The sequence below is a fragment of the Bubalus bubalis genome, chromosome X, assembly GCF_019923935.1.
Source record: "Bubalus bubalis isolate 160015118507 breed Murrah chromosome X, NDDB_SH_1, whole genome shotgun sequence".
In the NCBI taxonomy this organism is placed as follows: Eukaryota; Metazoa; Chordata; class Mammalia; order Artiodactyla; family Bovidae; genus Bubalus; species Bubalus bubalis.
Genome location: NC_059181.1, coordinates 62,337,843 through 62,364,381, shown reverse-complemented (window position 1 = coordinate 62,364,381; position 26,539 = coordinate 62,337,843). Strand labels below are relative to the sequence as shown.

At 42.4% G+C, this 26,539-nt stretch overlaps 1 protein-coding gene across 2 annotated transcripts; it reads right to left on the bottom strand.

Annotated features, from left to right (window-relative positions):
• Positions 1–1,509: 1,509 nt before the first annotated feature.
• DGAT2L6 (diacylglycerol O-acyltransferase 2 like 6) lies at positions 1,510–25,470 on the bottom strand. 2 transcript variants are annotated; one of them, XM_044937454.2, is made up of 7 exons: positions 22,455–25,470; positions 7,792–7,902; positions 7,194–7,264; positions 6,622–6,826; positions 5,040–5,214; positions 2,566–2,777; positions 1,510–2,126 (listed from the first exon to the last, which is right to left on the bottom strand). In XM_044937454.2, exons 1-7 carry the CDS (start codon positions 22,543–22,545, stop codon positions 1,972–1,974), a joined length of 1,020 nt encoding a protein of 339 aa, XP_044793389.1. In that variant the 5' UTR covers positions 22,546–25,470; the 3' UTR covers positions 1,510–1,971. The 2 variants fall into 2 exon arrangements, with proteins under 2 accessions (XP_044793389.1, XP_044793388.1); XM_044937453.2 differs by lacking the exon at positions 22,455–25,470 and adding an exon at positions 8,169–9,340.
• Positions 25,471–26,539: the final 1,069 nt, after the last annotated feature.

Here is a 26,539-nt window from a genome sequence, read left to right as displayed (position 1 = left end):
GCAGAATAAAATGGGCTTCCCAGGCAGTACAATAGTAAAGAATCCACCTGCCAATGCAGGAGATGTAAGCGACGCAGTTTCGATCCCTGGGTTGGAAAGATCCCCTGGAGAAGGAAATGGCAACCCACTCCAGTATTCTTGCCTGGAAAATCCCATGGACAGAGGAACCTGGTGGGCTACAGTCCATGGGGTCGCAAAGTGTCAGACATGACTGAGTGACTGAGAACATACACACACACACAAAAGGAAAAATGTTCTCCACAGAACAGCTTTCGGGTTAGGTTTCAGGGAATCCCAGTAGTGAACCATACACAGTAATTAAGAAATAATTATATCCAGTTTTATATATCTAGAGCTTTATTTTGTAGAAGAAACAGCATCAGATCAGATCAGTCGCTCAGTCGTGTCCGACTCTTTGCGACCCCATGAATTGCAGCACGCCAGGCCTCCCTGTCCATCATGAACTCCCGGAGTTCACTCAGACTCACGTCCATCGAGTCAGTAATGCCATCCAGCCATCTCATCCTCTGTCGTCCCCTTCTCCTCCTGCCCCCAATTCCTCCCAGCATCAGAGTCTTTTCCAATGAGTCAACTCTTCGCATCAGGTGGCCAAAGTACTGGAGTTTCAGCTTTATCATCATTCCTTCCAAAGAAATCCCAGGGCTGATCTCCTTCAGAATGGACTGGTTGGATCTCCTTGCAGTCCAAGGGACTCTCAAGAGTCTTCTCCAACACCACAGTTCAAAAGCATCAATTCTTCTGCGCTCAGCCTTCTTCACAGTCCAACTCTCACATCCATACATGACCACAGGAAAAACCATAACCTTGACTAGACGAACCTTTGTTGGCAAAGTAATGTCTCTGCTTTTGAATATGCTATCTAGGTTGGTCATAACTTTCCTTCCAAGGAGTAAGCATCTTTTAATGTCATGGCTGCAGTCACCATCTGTAGTGGTTTTGGAGCCCAGAAAAATAAAGTCTGACACTGTTTCCACTGTTTCCTAATTTTAAATTTTATTTTTATTATTTTTTTACCAAGTGGCACAGCACATAGGATCTTAGTTCCTTAACCAGGGATTGAACCCATGCCCCCTGCATTGGACGCATGGAGTCTTAACCACTGGACTCCCAGGGAAGTTCAAGAAATGGTATAATTTTTAATAAACTTTTTGCCAGTGTAGAACTGTATCACAGCTGAGGGAATCATGCCTGCTTGGATTAGGAAATCACAGCTCAGGTCACCGGTTTACCTTGTGGTAGCCCCTAAATTGTAAGGAAAGGGCCTAAAAGGAAACAAACCATCTCTGTTCTTAAGAAGGTTTCTCAGTGGATTGCCACAAAATATCATGGAGGACAAATGCAAGTTTCAGAAAAGTATGCTTCATATGATCCCATCATCCTTATTTTAACTAAAACAATGACAAAACTATTGGCATATAAATGTATATGTATGTGTTTAAAATTCATAGACAAATACAAAATAGCCAAACATAAAAATAGGAAACAAGATTGACAGTGATGGGAAAAAGTATTTATTGATGTAAATGAGATGGTTTTTAATTAATGAAAATAAAAATTAAAATCTTAAATAAAAAAATGCCTCTAAGCCTCAACCTAAACAGTGATGGTGTGGTGTTATTAAGGCTCAGGAGGAAGGACATGGTATTCTTTGGCTTCTTATTCCTCTGATCAGAGTTGGTTGGAATTAGGAAGCCAAAATAACTGGCACACATAGAGACTCACAAGACTCTGTGTACTCACAAGAGACTGCTTGCTAAACTGGGTTGTTGCCCAGTCTTCCCCATAACTCTGGTTCCTTCCTCAGACTGGCTCATTAAGTACTTTCTGGCTTGGCTGGCCTCATCATTCAACCCCGAGTTCCTCCCCTCTTCCCAGATTTTCCTTTCCTTGTGGCCCTGCTTGGATCCCTCAATGCTTGGGGAGTTCAATAATGGGGAAATCCAACTCTTGTTAGACGATTGTCAGCTCCTGGGTCTCAGACAGACCATAGTGAACTTTGTGCTCATCAAACAGCTTCTGGAGGGCATTGATGTAGAGTGTATGGTACTTGTCCACTGTCTCCTCGTTTGGCTTCTTTATCCTGGGAATTGGCAGGGGCTCCCCAACTGTGGGGCAGGAGAAGAGACAAGCATCAAACCTTCCCCCTCAACTCAAATTACCATCTCTCAGTGGAAGTCGCATACTGAAACTCGGTATCTTGGTCCCCTCTACCTCCTTTATTCTTTCTCCCTGCTCCAACCCCACCCTGTCCCATGTTCTCCAAATACCTAATCTCATGCATGCTTAAGAGAATGAGAGTAAACTTAGGAGAGTGCTGAAGGCACGTGTGTGAATAATGATGCCCTCATGGCAGCAGCTGAACTCTGTCCCTCCTGTGAATGGCCACAACTCTTATCTTCGTAGTTGTCCTCCCTGCCCTACCCTCAACCACAACCACCAGAATTCCCATTGCCCATCCCAGCTGTGTGCCAGGCCCCCTGGGACTTGAGGGCTGGATGGGGGGCATCAAGGACCAGGGTGGTCCAAAGATGCTGGAAAGCTTACCAACTGTGGTAATGGGATGATTGAAAGGCAGGAATCCCCAGGATCCTCGAGTGAGGCCCCGGCCATGGAAGATACAGAAACTTAGTCCCAGGAGTTTTTTTAAGGTGTCCTGGAAGGCTTTTTGGAAGAACCTTTTCCACGTGCCCTCAGGGAAAGTCTCTTGATTGTGAACTTCATTCTGTCCAAAGGAATAGGAAGGGACAAGGTATGCTCTGCAAAGAGACAGGCAGAAGTGTGAGTTCTTCCAGGAAGCTCCCCACAGTGAAACCCTCTCCAAGGTAGGAAAGCTTTACCATGGCCCCATTATAGGACAAGAGTCCAAGCACCCAACATCTCCAGCCGTGTGTATTATCCTTGCTATGCTCCACATCCCTCCAACTGAACATTTTGAGGGGAGTTGCTGTACTTTGTCCTGTGATGGGAGGAAATGAATCACTAATCTCAGGAAATCTAATTGCCTAAATTGTACACATCCAGAGGATCTTCCTAAACTGTGTGTCTGGACATGTCACTCCTCTCTTGAAAACTCTTCCCAGAGCTCCTCACTTTGTACCAGGCACTTAGCGTGGCCTACACGCTCCAGCCTTGCCTACCTGGCTAGCTTCTTCTCTCCCCAGCCCTTTGTCACAGTCTGCTTAGCCATACTAAGTGTGCTAAGTTCACACTCATCTATGCGTCTTTGTACATCCCACTCCCTCTGCCAAAAATGCCTTCCCCCTGACTTCACCTGGCTTACTCTATTTCACCCTTCACTACTCAGCTCCAGTTTCATCCCCTTGAGTCACCTCCAGTTCTTTGACTGCTTCCAACTTCTCCCACCCCCAACCCCTGCATCTAATGCTTGCTTCTTTCCTATATTAACACTACCCCAACTCTGTACCCCTTCCTGGCTGACTCCCAGTAGACAGCAAGCCATTTGAAAATGTCTTATTCATCTCTGAACTCCTAGGGCCTGGCATAGTGCCTGACATATTGTCATAGGCCCTTGCTGAATACCTGAGTTCTTTCTCCCCTTTGGTTGGACTGGCAACTCCTACTAATATTTCAATTCACAATTCAGATGTCACCCACTTATGAAACTTCTACTTTGGGTGAAAGGCTTCCCATCAGTTGGTGCTCTCATAGTGCTTTGTACATATGTCCATCATCACACATCTTTCATTCAGTAAATATTTATTGAGTTCCTTCTGTGTGCCAGTGTGCTGTTTTCAAGCCCTCGGGATACATAAGTGAACACAGTGGATTAAAAAGATAATCTCTGTCATCATGGAACTTATCTTTTGTTAAGGGAAGACAGACAATAAATAATAATAATGAACAAATAAAAAGCCATATATGTAAAGAAATAAAACTGATGACATATGAGAAGATAATACGTACAATAGGAAAAAACAGAGCAGCGTGATCAAGATAGACCTTATTGAGAATAGACATTTGAGCAAAGACCTGAAGGAGGTAAAAGAATGAGCCAAATATCTATTTGGAGGAATAATGTCCCAGACAGGGGAAACAGCTAGGGCAAAGACCCTAAGGGAGGAGCATGTGGCTTGTTTGAGGAAGAGCAAGGAACAGCTCTAACGGAGGGAGCAAGGGGGATGGCAGTGGGTGAACAGATCAAAGACGTGGCTAAGGACCAGAACATTTAGGGTCTTGCAGGCCCTTTAAAGACTTTGGTTTTGCTCAGAGTGAAATGGGAGCCGTCAGAGCACTTGGAGTAGTGACATGATCTCATCTGACTCATGGTGGATAGGATCGTGATGGCCACAGTTGAGAACAGACTCTGGAATGTGAGGGAGGCAAGGATAGAGGCAGGGAGAGCTCTTAGGAGACTTGCAATAATCCAGGGGAGAGACGATGGGGTGGAAAACCAGGGGGTGATAGTTGAGATGGTAAGGGGTTGACTTCTGGATATATTATGTAATTATACATGACTATGTCTGTTTTCCATTGGACCATGAGACCTTTAAGGCAAGGACCAAGTCTTATTTATTTTTACATCCTCAATGCTTAGTACTATGCCTGACACACAATAGCTGTTCAATAACTGCCTTCTACTTTTCAAACCAGATTATGCTCTGTTTGGAGGCTGTATCCATATCTTCTGCATCTTTGCAAACCCCACAGCATCAAGTCCAGTGCCTTCCTTGCCCTGGGTAGTTTCTCTGGGCCGTACAGTGCATGGGGTGATATAGTCTAAAGTCCCACTTCTCCAGACCCCCAGCCTACCAGGTAATGTGCAGAAGATAAAGGTCTTTGACTGTTCTTTCTCCAACTTCAAGTTTTAACAGAACCCATCAGAATGTGTCTGGAGGCCCAAACACCCTTAAGGCACAGTGTAAGGGAGTAGAAAGAAGCAATGAGGGTGAAGAGGGAGCCCCTTCTAACACATTTCCAAGAGAAGGCACCATTTTGGAGAGGTGCTACAGAGTACCTAGGATGCCCTGACGATAGGGCACTAGAACCTGGGGACCCACCCTGTCTCCAGTGCCACCTTCACAAAACCTTTACGCTGTTTAAGGAGGACAGTGGTGGCTCCTGGGTGGCACAAGAGGGCTTCAGCACCTCCACCCACCATAATAACCACAGCATTGCCTGAGCCTTTCTGGGTCAGCAAATACTTCAAGGCCAACTCACTCACTGGGCACACACCTGCAAAACCAAAGAGGCAAATGACATACAGATATGGTGCTTGAGGAGGGGTAAGGTGTTCCTTGGGGCTCTTCCTGCTCGAAACAGTTCTTCTGTCTCCTGGCTGTGATTGTTTCCAATCTTCTGTCTTTGATCTGCCCTCCATATCTTGGGTTAGTCCTAGCCTGAGGTCGGTCCTTAGGGCCAGCTGCTTACCTTGGGGCTCTGCGCTACTTCAGTGGGAGCTACATTGAGTTCTTCTGCCTGCTTTCTCTTAGCTCTATAGCTTGTAAGCCCATCCTTTCTTCTCTACCCCGGGAACCACAGTGGTCTCCCACTCTCGCCAGGCTGATGTCACTTGAGACTCTAGAGTTCTCTTTCCTGAGGGTAATCAGGAATGGCCACCACCAAACTGCTTCCTCCTTAGAGTAACCTGGTAAAAGTAAGCCATTCCCTGGGGTTTCTAGAGAGTAGGCAGACCCAGGATCCCGTCCAAGCCAAACTGGCATGTAGATGAACCGTGGAATGAGGACGACATCCTGTTGCTCAACAACAGTCACAGAGTCTTTCCTCACCTCTGCTTCCCATCTCTGCCCTGTGCTTACTTTCTGTTCTCTCCTGGGGTGGCAGACATTGGCTCCAGGCCACAGTCCTTAAGATCCAGATTCATGCCAACCTGAGAGGTGAGCAGAATTATCCCCTGGGACTCCAGTGGTCCTGCTTGGCCCCTCCAGATATAAATGTATCTTTTATGTTTGGCTTCTGTTGTTTTCTGGTGTCCAGAGGATGGGTATTCACCCAGAGAGAAGGACATTTGGCACAGTACCCTGGCTTGAAGCCTGGCATGGGGAAGTTGACCTGGATTCTGATGGATACCTATCCTTTTATCCCTTGATATCTTATACAAATTCGAAGGGGTTCTCAGGAAATGAAGGTCATGGGCCAGGAGAGTACCGGCTAGTGTGAAAGTCTCAAAAATGTCTTTGAGTTGCTCCTGGATGAGACCTGCTACATAAATGACTGCCCAAAAGAAGCCAATTGACATCCCCGAAACAGTCTGGCAAAGTATATCTGAGCTGTTCCATTCATGCCTGATTTTCCCTACATTTGGTTTTGATATTTGACTTTTGCCTTTTCCTTTCCACTTTGGCTTTGATCCTGAACCCCAGGCTTCTGCTTCCTTCTCTGAAAGGATTTTTGGCAACTCTTATGAATGCCTATAACTTACCCTCCTACCTAATCAAACCCTGCCTCCCAGATTAAACCTGAGGCTCGGCCACATATTCCTGTCACTGGCCCAGTGTGCTCGGGACTCATTTTCTACTAAGTGTTCTTCCAGCAGGGAGTGAGTACTGGACTGACTGTCAAGGCTTATTAAAGTTGGAGCCCCAAGGTAGGTCAGAGAATGGAATGATCTCTTATACTCACCCATTGACATCACATATTCTCGCACAATTGGGATCCAGAAGATCCCTTCCAAGGTCGCTACATAAGGAGTGATGCCTGGGAAAATCCGAGCAAAGCCAGTGGTCTCAGTGGCAAAGTTGATGAAGGTACCATAAGGGAGTACACCATGGGGGTGGCTGGCAATGATATAGTTGTGTCTGGGAGAGAGGTCATGAGTCTTCACCAGCTGTTAGTGGGAGATTGAGTCAGAGCAGTAGATAGAAGAAGAGAGGACATGTGGACTCAGAGGCCAGCAGGGTGCCTGTGTTTCCCTTGAGGAGCCCCTAATCCCTATTCACTGGGATATTGTCACTCTCATAGAATTGCCAGGGGTTATGATACTCGGTGAGGCTGACCTGAGTTTGCCACTGTGAGGCAAGGTGCTATTCATTCATTTCCCCACCTGCCCATCCATCTTGGGACCATACTCTGTATTATGCCTCTGGGCTTTGACCTCCACTGTTAGCCACAAAAGCCTTTGAAAATATGGGGCTGAGTGGGGAGGGAGAATCTGGGCAACAGGGACTGAGGCCCTTCAGAGGAAGGGTCGTTACCTTTACTGGGAAGTAATTTTGAAAATATTTCCAGATTGTCCAGTTTCGTACCCAAGCTGAACGTCTACCACCTGCAAGTACAGAGGGAAGGGAAGAGCGGGTGAGGTCTTGCCAATCCCTCTACTTCTTCTGGAGGTGGAGGGATCTTCCTAATGTCCTCAGGTCACAGGAGGGGGCTCCTTTTCACATTTCCATGTTTCTTGGGCATAGAGCTATAAGGTCTATCCCTGAATCCAATCCCCAAGAAGACACAGGCAGCCCCTGCTCTTCTGGAGCCTCCAGAAAGGTGAGAGAGAAATAGCATGAGGCTGGGAGCACCCGCTCAGAAACCAGCCTCTTAATTCTTCCTGGGCAGCCTGGCTGAGCCCTCTGTTCCTGCTGAGCTTTGCACCCCTGTCTCTCTTCTCTTCCCTCTCTCCTTTGCCCTTCCTCCTCTCTCCCTCATTTCCACTCCCTGCCCTCCTTTCCCTTTCCCCTTCTTTCTTCTCCTCACCTCTTCTCCCCCTGCCTCTCTCACTCTTCCCTTCCACCCTCACTCCCTCCCTGTGGTTCCCTCCTTGGCACAGACAGGGATCACTGCTCTTCCCCTGTTTCTTACCTTGACTGTGGGTGTTCCAGTCATAGGCGAGCCAGGCTAAGGCGAGCACAGACACCATCCAGAACTTAGTGAACACCAGAAAGTAGGGTATAAGGATAATAGGAATAGCTCCTGAGGGGACACAAGGGGTTCATGCCCTTTAGTTCCCTTCAAGTTTAATACACATCTCATTACCCCAGTCTCTGCTCTGTGGTGAGGAAGCAGGTCAAGGCCAGTGTGAGACTGTTCTTCCCTCATCCCCCCGACCCCCCCATCTCCCTCTTAGCTCTGCTGCGGTCCAGGATGACCGCTGAGTCCCTGAATCTGGGCCCCCTTGATGGCTGTGATCTTAACTGAGAAAATGGCAGAACCATGGCATTCTCAGAGTAGGTCCTCACCTGGGGTCAAAGGACAGCACTGCTTGGCAACTGAAAGGAACAGTATCTTGTGCCAATGGCTGACATCCCCATTCTGAGACCTCAGGAAGTCCTCAACCCTCCTTCCTTTGTCAAACTGCTCTGTCAGCACATGCCAGTGGAGAGGGCTGCCTGCACTGTACAGGCTGTTTGACGCTGAGAGGAAAATACATATTAGAAACTGCTTTTCTGTGTTCAATTTCATCCCATTCAAAATGGGTCAAAAGTTCAGAAGGGGGAAAAATCATCTCTGTTAGCAAAGGGTCACAGCAGACTGTGAAATGTGAATGTGATACATCTTACAGCTGTGGGAGTTGAATTCCATTTTAAAATCTGCATCCATGAGACAGAGAGGCTCGTACCCATATTGTGAATTTTAAAAATTTCGGCTAAAGGAATAACTTCGTTGACCAGATAACCATATCACAGTAGATAAAAAGTTTCAGAGAAGGGAAAGAAACTCAAGAGTTACCAAACAGCAGATATGTCTCTTGCATCTTGGACTCTGATGGAAATAACAGTAAAAAGATGGAATGGGCATTTAAAAAAAAAAAAGATCTGGCTGAGATGGCTGTTGTAAGCATGCTAATTAAATAAGAAATAGTAGGGGGAAGAATTTTATGGGAAGCTTGCCATGGATAAAAATCCTGCGACCTCTGACTCTAATAAAAGATGAGAGTAAATTTGCTGGGTAAGCCTCAGAAGAAAACTCAGATAAAATTAAATATGAATCATTATTAATTAAAGGGAGCCTAAGTATATAATTTCTTTTATATCTTACTTCTAATAAATTTAGTTTGTATCACCAGCAATTAGAAGAGTGCTTTGCATGCAGTAAGTATTCAACAAATACCTATAGATTGACTGAAAGATGAGGAAATGTTTTCTCATTTCAATATTAGGTAAACTTAAATGATTAGTGTTTAGTCAGCATTTGTGTTGTTTAAATCCAATGTTATTTTGAAAGTATAGATGGGTTAATTTCATGCCTTATATCTAATCATTTTCAGTAATCCCTCAGTCCTAAAAGTAGTCTACTGAACTGGTCTATTCCAGTTGAGCTATTTCAAATCCTAAAAGATGATGCTGTGAAAGTGTTGCACTCAATATGCCAGCAAATTTGGAAAATTCAGCAGTGGCCACAGGACTGGAACAGGACTAGAGTTTTCATTCCCATCCCAAAGAAAGGCAATGCCAAAGAATGCTCAAACTATCACACAATTGCACTCATCTCACATGCTAGTAAAGTAATGCTCAAAATTCTCCAAGCCAGGCTTCAACAGTCTGTGAACTGTGAACTTCCAGATGTTCAAGCTGGATTTAGAAAAGGCAGAGGAATCAGAGATCAAATTGCCAACATCCGTTGGATCATCGAAAAAGCAAGAGAGTTCTAGAAAAGCATCTACTTCTGCTTGATTGATTATGCCAAAGCCTTTGACTGTGTAGATCACAACAAACTGTGGAAAATTCTTAAAAAGATGGGACTACCAGACCACCTGACCTGCCTCTTGAGAAATCTGTATGCAGGTCAGGAAGCAACAGTTAGAACTGGACATGGAACAACAGACTGGTTCCAAATAGGAAAAGGAGTACGTCAAGGCTGTATATTGTCACCATGCTTATTGAACTTCTATACAGAGTACATCATGAGAAATGCTGGGCTGAATGAAGCACAAGCTGGAATCAAGATTGCCAGGAGAAATATCAATAACCTTAGATATGCAGATGACACCACACTTATGGCAGAAAGTGAAGACCTAAAGAGCCTCTTGATGAAAGTGAAAGAGGAGAGTGAAAAAGTTGGCTTAAAACTCAACATTCAGAAAACTAAGATCATGGAATCCAGTCCCATCACTTCATGGCAAATAGATGGGGAAATAGTGGAAACAGTGACAGACTTTATTTTGGGGGCTCCAAAATCATTGCAGATGGTGACTGCAGCCATGAAATTAAAAGACACTTGCTCCTTGGGAGAAAAGTTATGACCAACCTAGACAGCATATTAAAAAGCAGAGACATTACTTTGCCAACATAGGTCCATCTAGTCAAAGCTCTGGTTTTTCCAGTAGTCATGTATGGATGTGAGAGTTGGACTATAAAGAAAGCTGAGTGCTGAAGAATTGATGCTTTTGAACTGTGGTGTTGGAGAAGACTCTTGAGAGTTCCTTGGACAGCAAGGAGTTCCAACCAGTCCATCTTCAAGGAAATCAATTGGAAGGACTGATGCTGAAGCTGAAACTCCAATACTTTAGCCACCTGATATGAAGAACTGACTCATTTGAAAAGACCCTGATGCTGGGAAAGATTGAAGGCAAGAGGAGAAGTGGACGACAGAGGATGAGATGGTTGGATGGCATCACAGACTCAATGGACATGAGTTTGAGTAAACTCTGGGAGTTGGTGATAGATAGGGAAGCCTGGCATACTGCAGTCTGTGGGGTCGCAAAGAGTTAGACACGACTGAGCTACTGAACTGAACTGAGAGCCATATCTCAATAAACATCACTCCCCTTGTGAAATCTGTTAGAACTGCAGATGTGGCACCTCAGAGGACCAGAAGTGTCCTTTGAGGGCAATCTTGCCAGACCCAACTTGTTTGAGTATCATCGGTGTCACTTATGGTGACAAAAGGGAGATTTAAAGAGATAGGAGAAACACAGGCCAAACATGGAAGGGTTTGACTTTGTGAAACAAGGAGTTCCGTGAAAGAAAGCAAGGGTGTCTGAGGCAAGAATGAAGGACTCATTTGTGCATGTGTATGAGTGGCGCTATCTTAGACATTATGGCCTTGACACAAAGAGATGCTTCCAACATCTTGTCCATGTTCAAGTGAGTAGTTTTGGAGTGGATTATCAAGGAGGAAGTTCACATAAGGCTGGCTCTTAATTTAGTTTGTACTGAAGATGGCTAAACCATTCTAATAGATATGTAGCATGGTATCTCATCATCGTTTTTATTTCATTTCCCTTATACCTAATCATGCTTAACAGTTTTTTATGTGTTCACCTGTCTTTTGTATATCCTTTTTGGTGCAGTATCTGTTAAAACATTTGGCTCATTTTTAAACGGGGTTTTTTGTTTTTTTGTGTGTGAGTTTCTTTATACAATCTGGATACAATTTCTTTTGTTTGGATACAAGTCTTTTATCAGATATGTGATTTGCAAACATTTTCTCCAGTTTGTGTTTATCTTAAAAAAATTTTTTTTTTGGCCATGCAGCAAGGCTTGTGGGATCTTAGTTCCCAGACCAGGGATTGAACTCAGGCCCTCAGTGAAGCACAGAGTCCTAAGCACTGGAATGCCAGGAAATTCCCTGTGTTTATCTTTTTATTCTCTTAACAGAGTCTTTCTTAGAGCAAAAACTTTTAATTTTGATGAAGTCCAATTTATCATTTTTTTTCTTTTACAGATTGTGCTTTTGATATTAAATCTAAGAACTCTTTAGTTAACCTCAGGTCATGAAGGTTTTCTCTTACATTTTTACTGCAAGTTTTATGTTTTACTGTTTAGATCTGTGATCCATTTTGAGTTAATATTATAATAAAGTGTGAGATTTTGGTCAAGATCCATTTACTACATATGGATAACCAATTGTCCCAACATTGTTTGTTGAAAATACTATCCTTCCTCCGTTGAATTGCTTTTGCTTGTTTGTCAAATATCAATTGGCCATATTTGTGCAGGGCTGTCTGGACTCTATTCTGTTCCATTGATCCATGTGCTTATCTCTTCACAAATACATCACTGTCTTGATTACTATAGTTTTCCACTAAGTCTAAAAACCAGATAGTGTGATCCTCTAACTATTCTTTTTTCAAAATGGTTTTAGATATTGTAGTTCTTTTGTTTTTCTATATAAATTTTACAATCATCTTGTCGATGTTTATAAAAACACCTGATGAGGCTTTTCAAATTAAACTTTTTATTTTGAAAAAGACTTAAATAGAAAATTTGCAAGAATATTTTAATAAAATCCCACATAAACTTCACCTAGATCTCTTTATTGTTAACATTTTGCATTTGACTTATTCCTAAATATAAGTATATAAATATATGTTTGTATTTATAGTCCATTGCAGAGATTACAATGCTTTGCTCCTAAGTAACTGTGTATTTTCTAAAAATTAAGGCAGTCACAGTGCCATTATCAAATTTGGGATATTTAGTATTTAGGAAAAACTGTTATCAAATGCACTCTGTTGGGATTTTTATTTGAGCTGTGTTACATTTATAGCTCGGTTTTGGGAAGAACTGACATCTTTGACGGAGAAGGCAGTGGCACCCCACTCCAGTACTCTTGCCTGGAAAATCCCATGGACGGAGAAGCCTGGAAGGCTCCAGTCCATGGGGTGTCGAAGAGTCGGACACGACTGAGTGACTTCACTTTCACTTTTCACTTTCATGCATTGGAGAAGGAAATGACAACCCACTCCAGTGTTCTTGCCTGGAGAATCCCAGGGACGGGGTAGCCTGGTGGGCCGCCGTCTATGGGGTCACACAGAGTCAGACACAACTGAAGTGACTTAGCAGCAGCAGCAGACATCTTTGAGTTTTCCAATCCATGAACACAGTATGTCTCCATTTAGGTCTTTAATTTTATTACCATGTTATAGTTTTCAGCCTACAGATACTGTACAGGTTTTATTAAATATATTCATAAATATTTTATTTTTGGAGGCATTTAAATGGTATTGTTTTTAAATTTTTATTTTCAATCGTTCTCTGCTAGTATATAGAAACGTGGTTGACTTTTATGTGAGATCTTGTGACCTGGGACTTTGTTAACCTCATTTGTTAGTTCTTAGAGGGATATTTTTTAGTATATTTTTAAAATACACTTGGAAATATGTAATCTAATGGGATTTTCTACACAGATGATCATGTCATCTGTTAATTAGTACAGTTTATTTCTTACTTTTCAATCTGTATGCTTTTCTTTCTTTTTCTTCTTGCTTTATTGCTAGGACTTTTAGTATGATGTTGAATACAAATGGTGAGTGTGGACATCCTTGCTTTGCTCCCCATCTTAGGGAGAAAGCTTTCACTTTTTCATCATTAAGTAGCTGTAGGTTTTATATATATATATATATATATATATATATAGATGCTCTTTATCAAGTTGAAAAAGTTGCCTTCTATTCCTAGTTTGCTGAGAGATTTTGTCATGGATTAAAGTTTGTCAAGTGCCTTCTCTTTTTCTTTTTTACTTAAATCCAAGATAGCAAATTTTATTAAGAAAAATTTTTTTTTCAAATGCTTTTTCTACAACAATTGATATGATTGTGTATTTTTCTCCCTTAGGTGGTTAATATGGTTAATATTGTTTTTCAAATATTTACATTTGCATTCCTGGAATAAAGCCTACTTGGTCATGGTATATTACTCTTTGTAATATATTGCTGGATTTGATTTGCTAGTATTTTGTTGAGGATTTTTGCATCTATATTCATGAGGGATATTGGTCTGTAGTTTTCTTTTTTGTATTGTTTTGTCTGGTTTTGGCATCAGGGTCTGGCCTCATAGATGAGTTGTTAGGTGTTCCTCCCTCTTCTATTTTCTGGAAAAGATGATGTAGAATTTGTGATATATCATCTTTAAAATGTTTGGAAGAATATGCTGCTGAAACCATCTGGGTCTGCAGATTTCTGGTTTGGAAGTTTACAACGTTCCAAAATTAAAATTTAATTTAATTAGTAGTTGTAGGTTACCTATTTCATTTTGGGTGAGTTTTGGTTGTTTGTAGTTTTCAAAGAAGTCATCAAATATAATTGTTAACTTATTTATTTATTTTTTCAGTTTCAGAATTTTTCACTTTGAAGCTTCATTGTTAGGTACGTAGACATTTAGGATAGTTATGTCTTCTTGGTGAATTGACCCTTTTACCATCTACTTTACCTTGGTTGTGACTTTAAAAAGATAAACATGTAGGGCCTCAAATTACTAATGATTACTAGCTTTGGTTAAAGATGATACCAGTATGAATCTAAGTGGGTCCTTTCTTCAAATCATCTCTGATTCACCTTTCTTACTAACTTTCCCATACAGTAATAGCAACATTTATTGTATACTCATCGTGTTAAACTAAGTATTGTACATGCGTATTTTATTTAATCTTAAAAAGACCCCATTAGGACAATAAGTATTCTCATTTTGTGGACGAGGGACCCAGGTTCAGAGAGGTTCAATAACTACTTAAGGTCACACAGCTAGCTGGTGGGTGAGCCAGAGTTGAGAACTCACACTCTTCCTCCAGAGCTCTCCCAAAGGCCTCCATCTGAACACTAAGACCAGGAGACTGTACTCTTAACTACTGAGCTCGAATCATTGCTTTCCTTTAGTCAATTATTAATTTCTGTCAGTTCTGTCCTTCAAACGTCTTTCAAATTATTCTGTTCCATACGTCCATGCTACCACCGGTCCAAGTTACCACTCTCTCTTTCTAAGCCAACTGCCAATGTCTTCTAATAGGTTCCCTGCGTCCATTTGAGTCATGATGCAACCAGAAGGCTAAATGCAGATCTCTGTCCTTCTACAGCATATAACCAAGAGCATGGCTGGCTTGTCAAAGAGACATTTCTGCAGCTCAGTGATTACTTAATGGATCAAAAGTGATGATAAATATGAGAACTGATGGGGTTGGTGGTAATTTAAGAATTCAATACCTCACACGGCTTCTGGTGACTCTTAGGATCAAGTCCAGTCTTGTAACCTTGGTTCTGAAGGTCCTCCGTGATGGAGCGCCTGGCCACCCCCTTGCGCTCTGCATGCCACCATACTGTTCTACTGTAGATTTCTTCTACCTATTCTGTTCTCCAGCCTCTAGGCTTCTGTGAATGTTGTCCCTTTTGCCTGGAAGACTCTTCCTTCAGCTTTTTGCCTGGCTAGTTCTTATTCATATTTCAGGCCTCAGGATAAACGTCAGTTTCAACATTTTGGAGATATCTTCAACTTCTCTCCCTTTTCAAAAAAAAAGAGAAAATCTCTCCCATTCATCCTTCTGCCTCTATCTCCATTGCTACTGCCATGGTCCAGAACTTGATCTCCTCTGGTCTAGACTGCAGTCTTTTGTCTATTCTTGCCTGCTGATCTCTTCCCCTTACTCTGTTTTCCATGCTGCTGCCAGATTTATTTTTAACTAAGCACAGTTGTAGTGTTGTTTGCCTCCTATGAAACCTTCAGTACTGTCCCACTGCTAACAGGATAAAGTCTGAACACGTTAGTCAGGCATTTAAGGCCCTCCATGGACCGGCCCCACTCACCTTCCTAGCCTCATCTCTCAGCACCAGCACTCATACCCCATATGATCTAGCGTGTGGTCCCCAAACCACTGTAGGGACATGGGGTGATCTGAAGTGGTTCATAGATGGAAAGTTATTTTAATATGTACTGAATCAAAGTGAGTTCCTGGTAGTGGTATAAAGTTTCCTATTAAAATATATTAATTTAGGTTATAGGAGTGAGTCAGTTGGGGGAAAATGTTAAGTAATAATAGTATAGGTGGTACTTAGCTGTGGAAAGAACCAGAAGGTGGGATGCAAATGACTGAAGAATGGGAAACCGAGGTTCAACCACCTTAGTCTACTCTCCATTCCCTCAACCCACCATGAAATTTCACATGTCCATGCCTTTGGTGATGCTGTTCCTGGTTTCGTTTGCTGTTTGTGTGGTTAGCAACTTACCACACAGTAGGCCCTCTGCCTACTACACAGTAAGCTTCTTGAAAACAGCCTTTAGCAACGTGCCAAGCACAGGGAGATGACTCACGATAAATATATTTGTAACATTCAATTGAAGTGCACGGAAGTTTGGTTTCAACATTCTCCTAGTAGCAAGCGAATGTTAACTGGGAGAGAAACCAACAGTGCCCTTGTTCTAAATTAGGAAAGGAGCTTCTGATGTTCCAGGGTGTGCATGAGTGTGTAAGGTTATGGAAGCCTGTCATTTCCAGAATAAAATGAAAACTAAGATTCTTAATCAGTTGGCTCAAAGCCTTCAGAAATCCAAGAACATGACTGGTTTGTCAAAGATGAATTTCTGTGGCTTTACAGTTACTATACTGGATCTGTATAAGAACCAACAGGAGTGAAAAAGATAACTTGATTCAACACACATAGACTGAGCACACATCATGTGAAATCCCTGTGCTGGAGGATGAAGAATATGGAAGTGATGAAAATAATGTGAGTATGGTCACTGATGCCTTGTATGGAGCATTTATTGTCAACAAGCACTCTGTTTAGCACCTAATGTGCATTATTTCATTTAATACTCTCACGACCCTGAGAAGTAGATAATTTTATTATCTCCATTTTACATATGAAGAAACTGAGGCTCAGAGAGGTCATGTATCTTCAATCCATGATTTGGGAGAAAAAATAGGTAGCATTTGTTGAGTCTTTAAGAACCAAAAACTATTTTAAGCACTTTAAATATACTTAATTAATTTTAAGTCATATTAAAGCATAAAAATAAAGTTCCTGCCTTCCAGAAACTCAGTCTAGAGGGGAAGATTGATACCATAAATAACGGATATATCCTAGAGGGTGAGAATGATACAGTCAGGGTTTAAATGTCATTATATGGGAACCATTCTTTACTACAACCTAGAAAGATTTATGGACAACCTAGAAAGGTTTCTTGCAGAAGGTGAGACTTAAATTGAATCTTGGAGGAAAAGTAGGATTTTGACAGATGGATTAGTGGCAAAAGGGCCTTCCACAAGCAAGGAAGAGCTCCAACAAAGGCCTAGATATGGAAGAGTTCAAGGTCTGTGAGTAACATCATAACTTGCAAAAGTACAGGGAGTATGAGAAACCATGGAATAGCAGATGATGCTGGGAAAGAAGCAGAGGAGCTCAGGTCTGATGCTTAAGGGAATGAGAACCCAGATTCTCACCAGAGGAAGAGCATGATCATATTTGCACATCAGAAAGATTGTTTGAAATGACTGTTGGAGCAGGAGAAACTGAGGGAGGGAGGTCAGCTAAGAGCTGCAGTGTCTTAGATGAGAGATAGTGAGAACCTGAAATAGGCTACTATTTCTGAAATCAATTTGAAAGATACTATGGAGGCAGAATTTTCAGGGTTTGGCAGTTGAGTGGATGCAGGGGAGTGAGGAAGAGGTAGTAAGGAGTGATGCCTTGAAAGGGCCTGTTTAAATGCTGGGAAGGTATCAAAATTTCTATTTGCCTCATTTTCTAGGATCTGGTTACTCACTATTCTTCTTGAAGGTGCAATGAAATCAGAGTCTAGAGTGCCTGTCTCAGAAGTGGTAGTCACTCTTCTGCTGATCAAATTGATATATGGCAGAAACCAATACATTATAAAGCAATTATCCTTCCATTAAAAATAAATATATTTTAAAATGACCAATGAACACATAAAAACATTTAAAAATGTCTTATGAGGTGGAGTAGTTGGGCTCCAAGTAATGTCAATTCCTATAACCCCCCAAAATAAAACGAACACCTGTTGAGGGTTTTCTTTGATTATCAGAGTGGTCTTGGGAGCTCTGTTCTACAGTGGTGGGGGGTGAATGACTTACTTGCACAAGGTCACATAATAAGTAAATGGCAGACTTGGTCTGTTTGACTCCCAAGACTATGTTCTATTTTTTGTAGTATCAGCAACCAGAGAAAGGAGGCAAGCCCATGAAAAAAAGGATTTCCAGGAGAGGGAGAAAAGAACAAGAGGTAGACTTGTTTTACTGAGGAGAGGTCTTTACTGAGGAGAAGAAATGTGGAAGAATCAACTATGTCAAGCCTGGTCTTGCAAGAAATATAATATTGACAAGGCATGACTCCTGTTTTCATGAAGCCTATTGGGTAGAGGAGACAAAGGGTGTAAAGGCTGCTACTCAACCAATTTTTACAAAGTGCAGAGATTTTCAGAGACAATGTAGTCTCAGGTTACCAGGAAAGGGTTGCAGAGAAGGTATGACTTGAACAATATCTCAAAGAAGGGATTGTCCATAGATAGTCCAGGAAGGGTGATCAGGAAATTTTTTAAGTGGAGGAAACAGAGCAAAAGTAAAGGAGTGGAGGGTAAGTATCCTTCCCATTTGTTCTGTGAATAAGATACCTGAAATACAAGCTTCAAGTAGGGGGATGAGCTGGCAGAGAGTTAAAACCAGAGAGTGGAGGAGGTCCTCGAATGCCCCGGATGACACATTTTTACTTCATCAAGTAGGCAAGGGAAAATCAGTGACTATTTTTGAGCAGTAGAGGGCTATAATCAAAGACGCATTTGAAGGACTCTTCTGGATGTAAGCAGTGGAATATATTGGAGAGGGTGGAGAGTAGAGGGCCAGGAAAGAGGATATTGCAATAGTTTAGATAGCTGGTGATACAAGCCCAGAAAAAGAGAGACAGATGGAGAGCCATCCTTTAACTGGAAGCTGGGCCTCAGAGAGGCTCTCAGGAGCATTGCTGAGTTCCAAAGGTCATGAACATTTGTATTCCCCCAAACCATCATTCCATTCCTCTCTTCTCACTTCTTTCCTCCTTCTTGTCCCTCTGCCTTTTCTCTTTCTCTCTTCCCTACTTCCTCCCCCAGCCCACTTCCAGTAGTGCTCAGTAATCAGTCATGATTCTGACCATCATTCAGGAAGGAGGAGAAGTGCTAAGAACAACTCTGAGCAAGACAGAAAGAATGAAGGGAAGAGTGAGAAAGAGAAGACAGAAGGGAATTAGGAAGGAAGAAGGGAAGGAGGAAGGAAGGACACTTTTTTGTATGGAGCGTTTGTTGTGAACCAGGCTTGAGAGGATGGGGATATGGAGGCTTAGAAGGGCTACAGTACCTGTCTAAATTCACACAGCTAGTTGTTAACCAAGTTTGACAAACTGCAGAACCCATGTCCTGTTCACTGTGTCACATTGCTGCCCTTTCCTGCCTTCCCTGACCCTGTTAACCTTGTGTAATATTTTCTAGTGGCTTCATTGTGTCTGTTCATTGCACTTAACACAGTCAATCTTACAATGTAATGATTCACTTATGTGTTCAGCACTGACACCTGGAATGGTAGAATGGTGGAATGAATGATTCTTTTCTCTTTGTTAACAGATAGAAGGAGCCTATACTGGACTCATTCTTGTAGTGTCACAAGGACAGCCAAAATCTTATACTTTGTAATTGCTCTGTAACTGTTGGACAGATTTGACTGTCTTAGGCCTCTCTGTGGGTATCATACACTGTTGCATGTTTTAGCTACCTTGATAACCTCCAAGATCCAGGATTTGTGTTGTAATTTCTAGCATAATCACTAGAAGAAGGGAAACAGGATGTATAGTAACCTAGACTAACAGAAGGCAAGTGGAATGATAATCAGTCTAAAAGAAGTCAAGACAAATGGCCAATGAGTACACGAAAAAATGCTGAAGTTCACTAGTCATTATGGAAATACAAATCAAAACCACAGTGAGATATCATCTCATTTCATTAGGATGGCTACTAAAAAAAATAGACAATAAAGTAATGTTGGTGAGGATGCGGAAAAATTGAAACTCATGCACACTGTGAGTGAAAATGTAAAATGATGTAGCTGCTATGGAAAACAGTATGACAATTGCACAACAATTTAAAAATGGAATTACCATATGACCCAACAATTCTACTTCTTGGTATATAGCCAAAAGAACTGAAAGCAGGCTCTCAAGGAGATATTTGAACGCCCATGTTCATAGACAGAGAAGGCAATGGCACCCCACTCCAGTACTCTTGCCTGGAAAATCCCATGGATGGAGGAGCCTGGTGGGCTGCAGTCCATGGGGTCGCTAGAGTCAGACACGACTGAGCGACTTCACTTTCACTTTTCACTTTTATGCATTGGAGAAGGAAATGGCAACCCACTCCAGTGTTCTTGCCTAGAGAATCCCAGGGACGGGGGAGCCTGGTGAGCTGCCGTCTACGGGGTCGCACAGAGTCGGACACGACTGAAGTGACTTAGCAGCAGCAGCAGCAGTTCATAGAGCATTATTCACAATAGCCAGGAGGTAGAAAAAATCAGAGTCCATTAATGGATAATGAATAAACAAAAAATGGTATATACATATAAAACAATATTATTCAGCCTTAAAAAGGGAGGAGATTCTGTCACAACATAGATGAATCTTGAAAACATTGTGTTAAGTGAAAGAAGGGAATCACAAAAGGACAAATAGTACATGATTCCACTCATATGAAGTGGGACAGAGAGTTTTTCACTCAAGACACATAGGTGTGATAGCTCTTCTAGATGGCTGGAAGCTGGTGAGATTGGAGGAGGGGGGTGTTACCAGGAGGCTAGTCCTTATTGTCTGGATCTTCATATATTCAGTGCTGAACATACCCTTTATTCTAGCTCATGTCCTTTGAGAGGGGAAAAGGAAGAAAGAGAAAAAATACTCAAGAAATATGATTTTCTGGGAGAAAAATGAGAACATGATATTGAGAAGCTCTCTCCAGAAGAGCCAGAACAATCTAGGCACTTGTGTTCGAATACCGTACAGAGGTTTCCCAGGGTGGGACTGACCCCACACCTAAAAGGCTCAGCTCATATAGCTCTTCTCTGAACCTCTTTTCCTTGCTCTCTCTGCCCATCTTTGCCTACTCTTTCTGGAGTCCAGATTTGAAATGACAGATGCCACCATGATGTTAAGTCTCTTAGGACATTCTGTTGACCCCCACTTTCCTACCTAAGGGCTGGAACTTGTTAAGGGGTCTTTTTGAGGAAGTTAAACATAGATGCAAAGGACAGCAACAATAAAAAATGAAACACTAGAAACAAATAAATTTATAGAAAAATCACTTCCTTCTCTTAATGCAACTACAGTCAAGTTATTGATAGGCTAAGGGCTTAGCATGATTTGGTTTCAATAAGGCTCACTAAGTCTTCATCTTTGGGGGGCCATGGACTCCTTTGTTAGTCTGGAGAGGCCTATAGATCACTTTTCTGAATATTATTTTTAAATGCACAAAATAAAATACACAAATCTTCCCACCCTCTCTCAAAACTAATACAATTATGTAAAGTTTAAAAAATAAAATTAAATTAAAATAAAATAAAATAAAATACACAGACTCACAAAGGAAACTCATCATAGTAAAACACAGTTATCAAAATATTGAAAAAATGTGGTACAGTAACATGAATTCTTGATTTATGCAGTAGATAACCACACCTAATGGTAGTTCCAATAACTATTGGGATTCGGAAGTGGTAACAAGCATAAATGAACTTTTGAGATGCCTGCAACAACCGGCATGTGAAATTTAAATCTCTGTGATGTCTGTTACTGATAAACTGTGGTTTGCTGCCTACATTCATCTATTCAATATGAAGTTAGTGAAAATAAAGAGGTAATTTTTTCCTTCCAAATTCAACATTGTCCCTCCCTGTCTCATTCTAGGTCTACGTGCATGCTAAGTCGCTTTAGCCGTGTCCGGCTCTTTGTGATTCCGTGGACTTTAGCCTGCCAGGTTCCTCTGTCCATGGGATTCTCCAGGCAAGAATACTGGAGTGGTTGCCATTTCCTTCTCCAGGGGATCTTCCTGACCCAGGGATCGAACCCTTGTCTCTTAACTATCCTGCATTGGCAGGAGGGTTCTTGACCACTAGTGTGACCTGGAAGGCACTAGTGTCTATGGGTCTCTAAGAACCTCTGCTCTACGGGACATATATCCTCCTACAGATTGGACTGGGCAGCCTCCTATCCTGTCCCATCCTTCAGGATGAAATTTCTCCATGTCCAGTTTCCAAACTCGGCCCTATAATCAGCTGCCCACAAAGACCTGGTTTCTGACTGGGAAAAACTTGGAATTCTCAGCCCATTTGCCCAGCACGGATGACTCTGACCTTTTGAGTCCGTTGAAGAACTGGCCCTTTCCCAAAATTCCATCTAATGAGTCACTCAGGCAGCCTCCAGCTTTTCCATAATTCTCTCATCATAATAAAGAAAATCACCTTACATCTGCCCAGCACCAATTCTGCCCCTGTCCCCAAATAAGACTCTTTTCAGCTAGTTCACAGAGGGGCAGTCCTGAGAGAAGGCCGGGGTGGACTTTAAACCAGAACAACTGCAGCTTCACTCCTGGCCTTCGTGTTCCTCGGTTGGGAGGAAAGAGATCTAGTGAACTCAACAATGGCCATCTCTCTGAGTGGAGAGGCACAGTCCTTCCCAGAGAGAGGGGACCGACCGAATGATCTCTTTAGAACCCTCCCAATCATCTGGAGATTCCTGCTCTCTTTCTTCATCTATTCTCTGTGGTCTCCAAGCCCTGGGGTTCACTCACCTAAAAAAACGTAGACTGGCATCCACTGCAAAACAGAGAGGGTCTGGAGGATTTCCTGAAGATTCAGCTGGGAGAGGAAAGCCATGGCCATAGTGCTGTTCTGTTGTGGCAAGAAGCCCAAACAGAAGGCCAGTGCCTCTAAAGCTGAGCTGATTATAGGTGCTTTGCTTTAATCTCATTACTGAGTCCTTTTATCTGCTGGAGGTTTTAGTCTTGACCTAACCTTTTCTCCAGTCTTCCCTGTTCTCTGCCCCACCCCAACATCCTACACACACATTCATCTCCCTATCATGCATCCTTTCCCCACGGGTGCTCAATTGCCTTGCCTTGGGGTGGTTCTAGCTCTGTGTGTGTGAGGGGGTCCCCGATAAATTAGTGCAGGAAAAGAGAATGGCTTAGGCCTCAAATGGGATCTCTGAAAAGGAGTCTGCTACTTTCCCCTGCTTAAGGAAAAGCATCTGGTGATCACACTTGTTTCTGCCCTGGTGGATGCTCTTTGACACTGCCTGGCTTCTGCTGAGAGCTACCTAGTTGACTAGAGCCTTTTTCTGAGTGGATATCTAGGCTTCTCAGATTCCTCCTTGCGCCTCTGTTCCCAGGGTCTCTGTACCAGTGATCAGTGGGAGAAACACTGCACAGAGTGAAGACCTGGCTTCCAGTCCAGGTTCCACCAAGTTCCTCCCAGGACACTAGGGGGAATCATGCCATCTCTCTGTTGTTGGAAGGCAACCCAGCAGTTAAGGGCATGGACTTTAGAGCCAGATTGTTGGCGTTCAGGTCTCAGCTCTTCCACTTACAAGTTGGCGAACCTCTGTGCTTGTTTCCCCACTTGTAAAATGGGGATAATAATAGTACCTACTTCATCAGGTTGTTCTGAGGATTGAGTGAGTGAATGTAAAGCGCTTGGCACATGGCCTGGCACACGGTAAGTACTATTATGTTTCCTGTTATTATTCTTCTCATTAAATTAATGTCTATTAAATATCTATTATGTTTAAGGCTAAAGGGGTTAGTTCTGTGCACTAGCCTTTGCAGAATTAAAGATTATCTCTAGATCCCAGACCTGTGGATCATTTTTTTGGTAACTTAAGTGATTATTGTTTGCCAGGTGCTGTTCTATGTGTTGAGGATTCAGTGTGGAAGAAGATGGGCATCATTCCTGCCTTTATTGAACTCACAGTCTAGTGGAGGAAACATATTAAAAAATCATGAAACTGTCTATACACTTGAATTTGTGATAAGTGTCCTACTGGAAAAGGCCAGTAATTCTCAACAGGAGGCTTTGAATGTAGGCTCTCAAAAATATCTTTGAATGTAATCAAAAAGGTTGCTAGGAATACCAAATACAAAGATAGTATCAAGTGTCCTACTAGTGCAAGGAAATGTTAATTCCTTAGCCTTGTCCAGAAAGGTTAGTGGAACTGTGTCTCCTTCCCCATATCCCACTCTGGTTTGGGGTCCTCGATTAGACTGACTAATATCAGTCTTCAGGGTTGGGCTTAGGGAATGTCTCTGATGCACTGTGGGATGCAGTGCCTTTCCCAATGTACTCTCTATGGCCATGTACCCCAATGTACCCTCTATACCCCCCACCTCTTTCTCATTCTTTTTTCCCTCTCTGTCTAGCTGAGGTTCTCAAGCTGCTTCTTGGGGCTATTAATACTTGGCCACATACAGAGTGAGATGTGTTAGAGCACATCTGCTCAGAATTTGTAGGGGAGGAGGGAGCGAGGTACAACGCGGACCTGGGCTGTTCTGGGGGAAAGCACAGATGTGGGGAAGGTGAGAGCAACCTGTATAGATGAGTTCCCAGTGTTGGCAGATAAGGCTGCTTACAAATCAGGTCTCTACCCTGCTTTACTTTCAGATGGGCAAATGAAAGAGACCTAGAAAAGGCTCACATGAGGTGCTAGAGGCAGGGCAAGGACACACGATTTCCATCTCTGTCTCTCTAATGTCTGGCTCAGGGCCTGGTACCGTGTAGTCATTCAAGTAAACACTCGTGGAACAAATAATGAGGTCTGGTCTCCTGGTTTCCTAGGCAAGATGGACTGGCAGGGCTGGGCCGTGACCTTGATTGGCCAACACTTCCCCCAACAAAACAAAGAGCATAATGTCTGAGCTGGAACCTTCCTGAGCCAAATGGATAAGCGCAACATAAACACCAGTGAATGTAGTAAAAGCAGGAAGAAGAGAAGTAGGTGAGTGACAAATCCTGAACAACAAACACTCACGATTTCCCAATGACAATCCAACCAACCAACAAGCAAAACCTTAGCTGTCCTGGAGTAAGCAAAGGAGAGGCAGCTGAGAAGCACAAAATGGCCTATAAATTTCATTCATAAACATTTACGGCTGATATGATTCTAACCATCAAGAAACACACAGTCCAGCATGTGAGGTGGGTGTAATCACAGACACCCATATGGGGCGCTGTGGGGTGTGTGGATGCAGGTAAGGGAAGCATCTACCAGCCTGAGGAGGGCAGGGAAGGCTCTGTGGAGGTGATGGTGGTGGGATTGTTGTGGTGAGGAGAAAGGGCAAAAAGGGCATGGGGAGTAGTTCAGCAAAGACTGCAGTTAGCTTGCCAAACCAGAAGCTAAGAAGCTTTGTAGGAACAACAGAAAAACAAAGCAGACTGGAAGGAAAAGAAGATCAAGGGGACCAGGTAGCTCAGAAGGTGGGGAGTGGAAGCCAGGGAATCTCTGAGAAAAAAGCAACACCTCTAGGATTCTTCTTCCTGATTTCTGAAGGTTCACCCTCAGCCTTCAGAATGATTCATTTCTAGAAAGCTTTGGACAGCTGAGGTTTGGCCATAACAGTATCTCTTCTGATTGTTCCCCTTCAGTCATGCCCTTATTTGGTACGGTACTGCAATTTCAGCAATATCAGAATTGTTGTTTGGTCACTCAGTCAGTCTGACTCTTTGTGACCCCGTGGACTGCAGTATGCCAAGCTTCCCTGTCCTTCACCATCTCCTGGAGTTTGCTCAAACTCATGTCCATTGAGTCGGTGATACCATCCGACCATCTCATCCTTTGTCGTCCCCTTCTCCTCCTGCCCTCAATCTTTCCCAGTTTCAGGGTCTTTTCCAATGATTTGGCTCTTTGCATCAGGTGGCCAAAGTATTAGAGCTTTAGCTTCAGCATCAGTCCTTCCAATGAATATTCAGGACTGATTTCCTTTAGGATTGACTGGCTTGATCTCTTTGCAGTCCAAAGGACTCTCCAGAGTCTTCTCTAGCACCACAGTTCGAAAGCATCAATTCTTCAGTGCTCAGGCTTTATGGTCTAACTCTCACATCTGTACATGACTACTGGAAAAACCATAGCTTTGACTATATGGACCTATGTTGGCCATGTGATGTCTCTGCTTTTATATATGATGTCTAGGTTTGTCATAGCTTTCCTTCTGAAGAGCATCTTTTAATTTCATGGGGGCAGTCACCATCTGCAGTGATTTTGGAGCCCACAAAAATAGTCTGTCACTGTTTCCATTGTTTCCCCATCTATTTGCCATGAAGGGATGGGACTGGATGTCATGATCTTAGTTTTTTGATGTTGAACTTTAAGCCAGCTTTTTCATTCTCCTCTTTTACCCTCAACAAGAGCTCTTTATGTCAGCTTCCAAAACATTTACTGATTTTTATATTTATATTATTATTTTAAAATTTTGGTTCTGCATTTTCTATACCTTCTGATTTTTATTTTATGGATGTGATAGCTTTGCACATATCTTTGAGTATAGTATTTATAATTTTTTGATTCTTCTATTCTCAGTATCCTTGAAATTATTTCTGCATTGTAATATGTGTTTACTTTGGTTATTGCTTTTCATGATGAAAATTTTACAGAAATATTTGGTGATGAGTATTTTAATTTCATAAAGACTTCGTAAAATTCTTATTACAAAAAAAAAAAAAGAGGCTCTTTAGTTCCTCTTTGCTTTCTGCCACTAGAGTGGTATCATCTGCATATCTGAGGTTGTTGATATTTCTCTTGATTTCAGCTTGTGATTCATCCAGCCCAGCGTTTCGCATGATGTACTTTCATATAAGTTAAATAAGCAGGGTGATAATATATAGC

Coding starts and splice junctions, on each gene's coding strand:
- DGAT2L6 (XM_044937453.2), bottom strand. CDS start 8,391: ATGAAATTGAACACAGAAAAGCAGTTTCTAATATGTATTTTCCTCTCA. Junction 6,827..7,193: donor AAAATTACTTCCCAGTAAAG/GTAACGACCCTT, acceptor TCCCACTAACAG/CTGGTGAAGACTCATGACCT. Junction 2,127..2,565: donor TCATCCCATTACCACAGTTG/GTAAGCTTTCCA, acceptor CCTGCCCCACAG/TTGGGGAGCCCCTGCCAATT.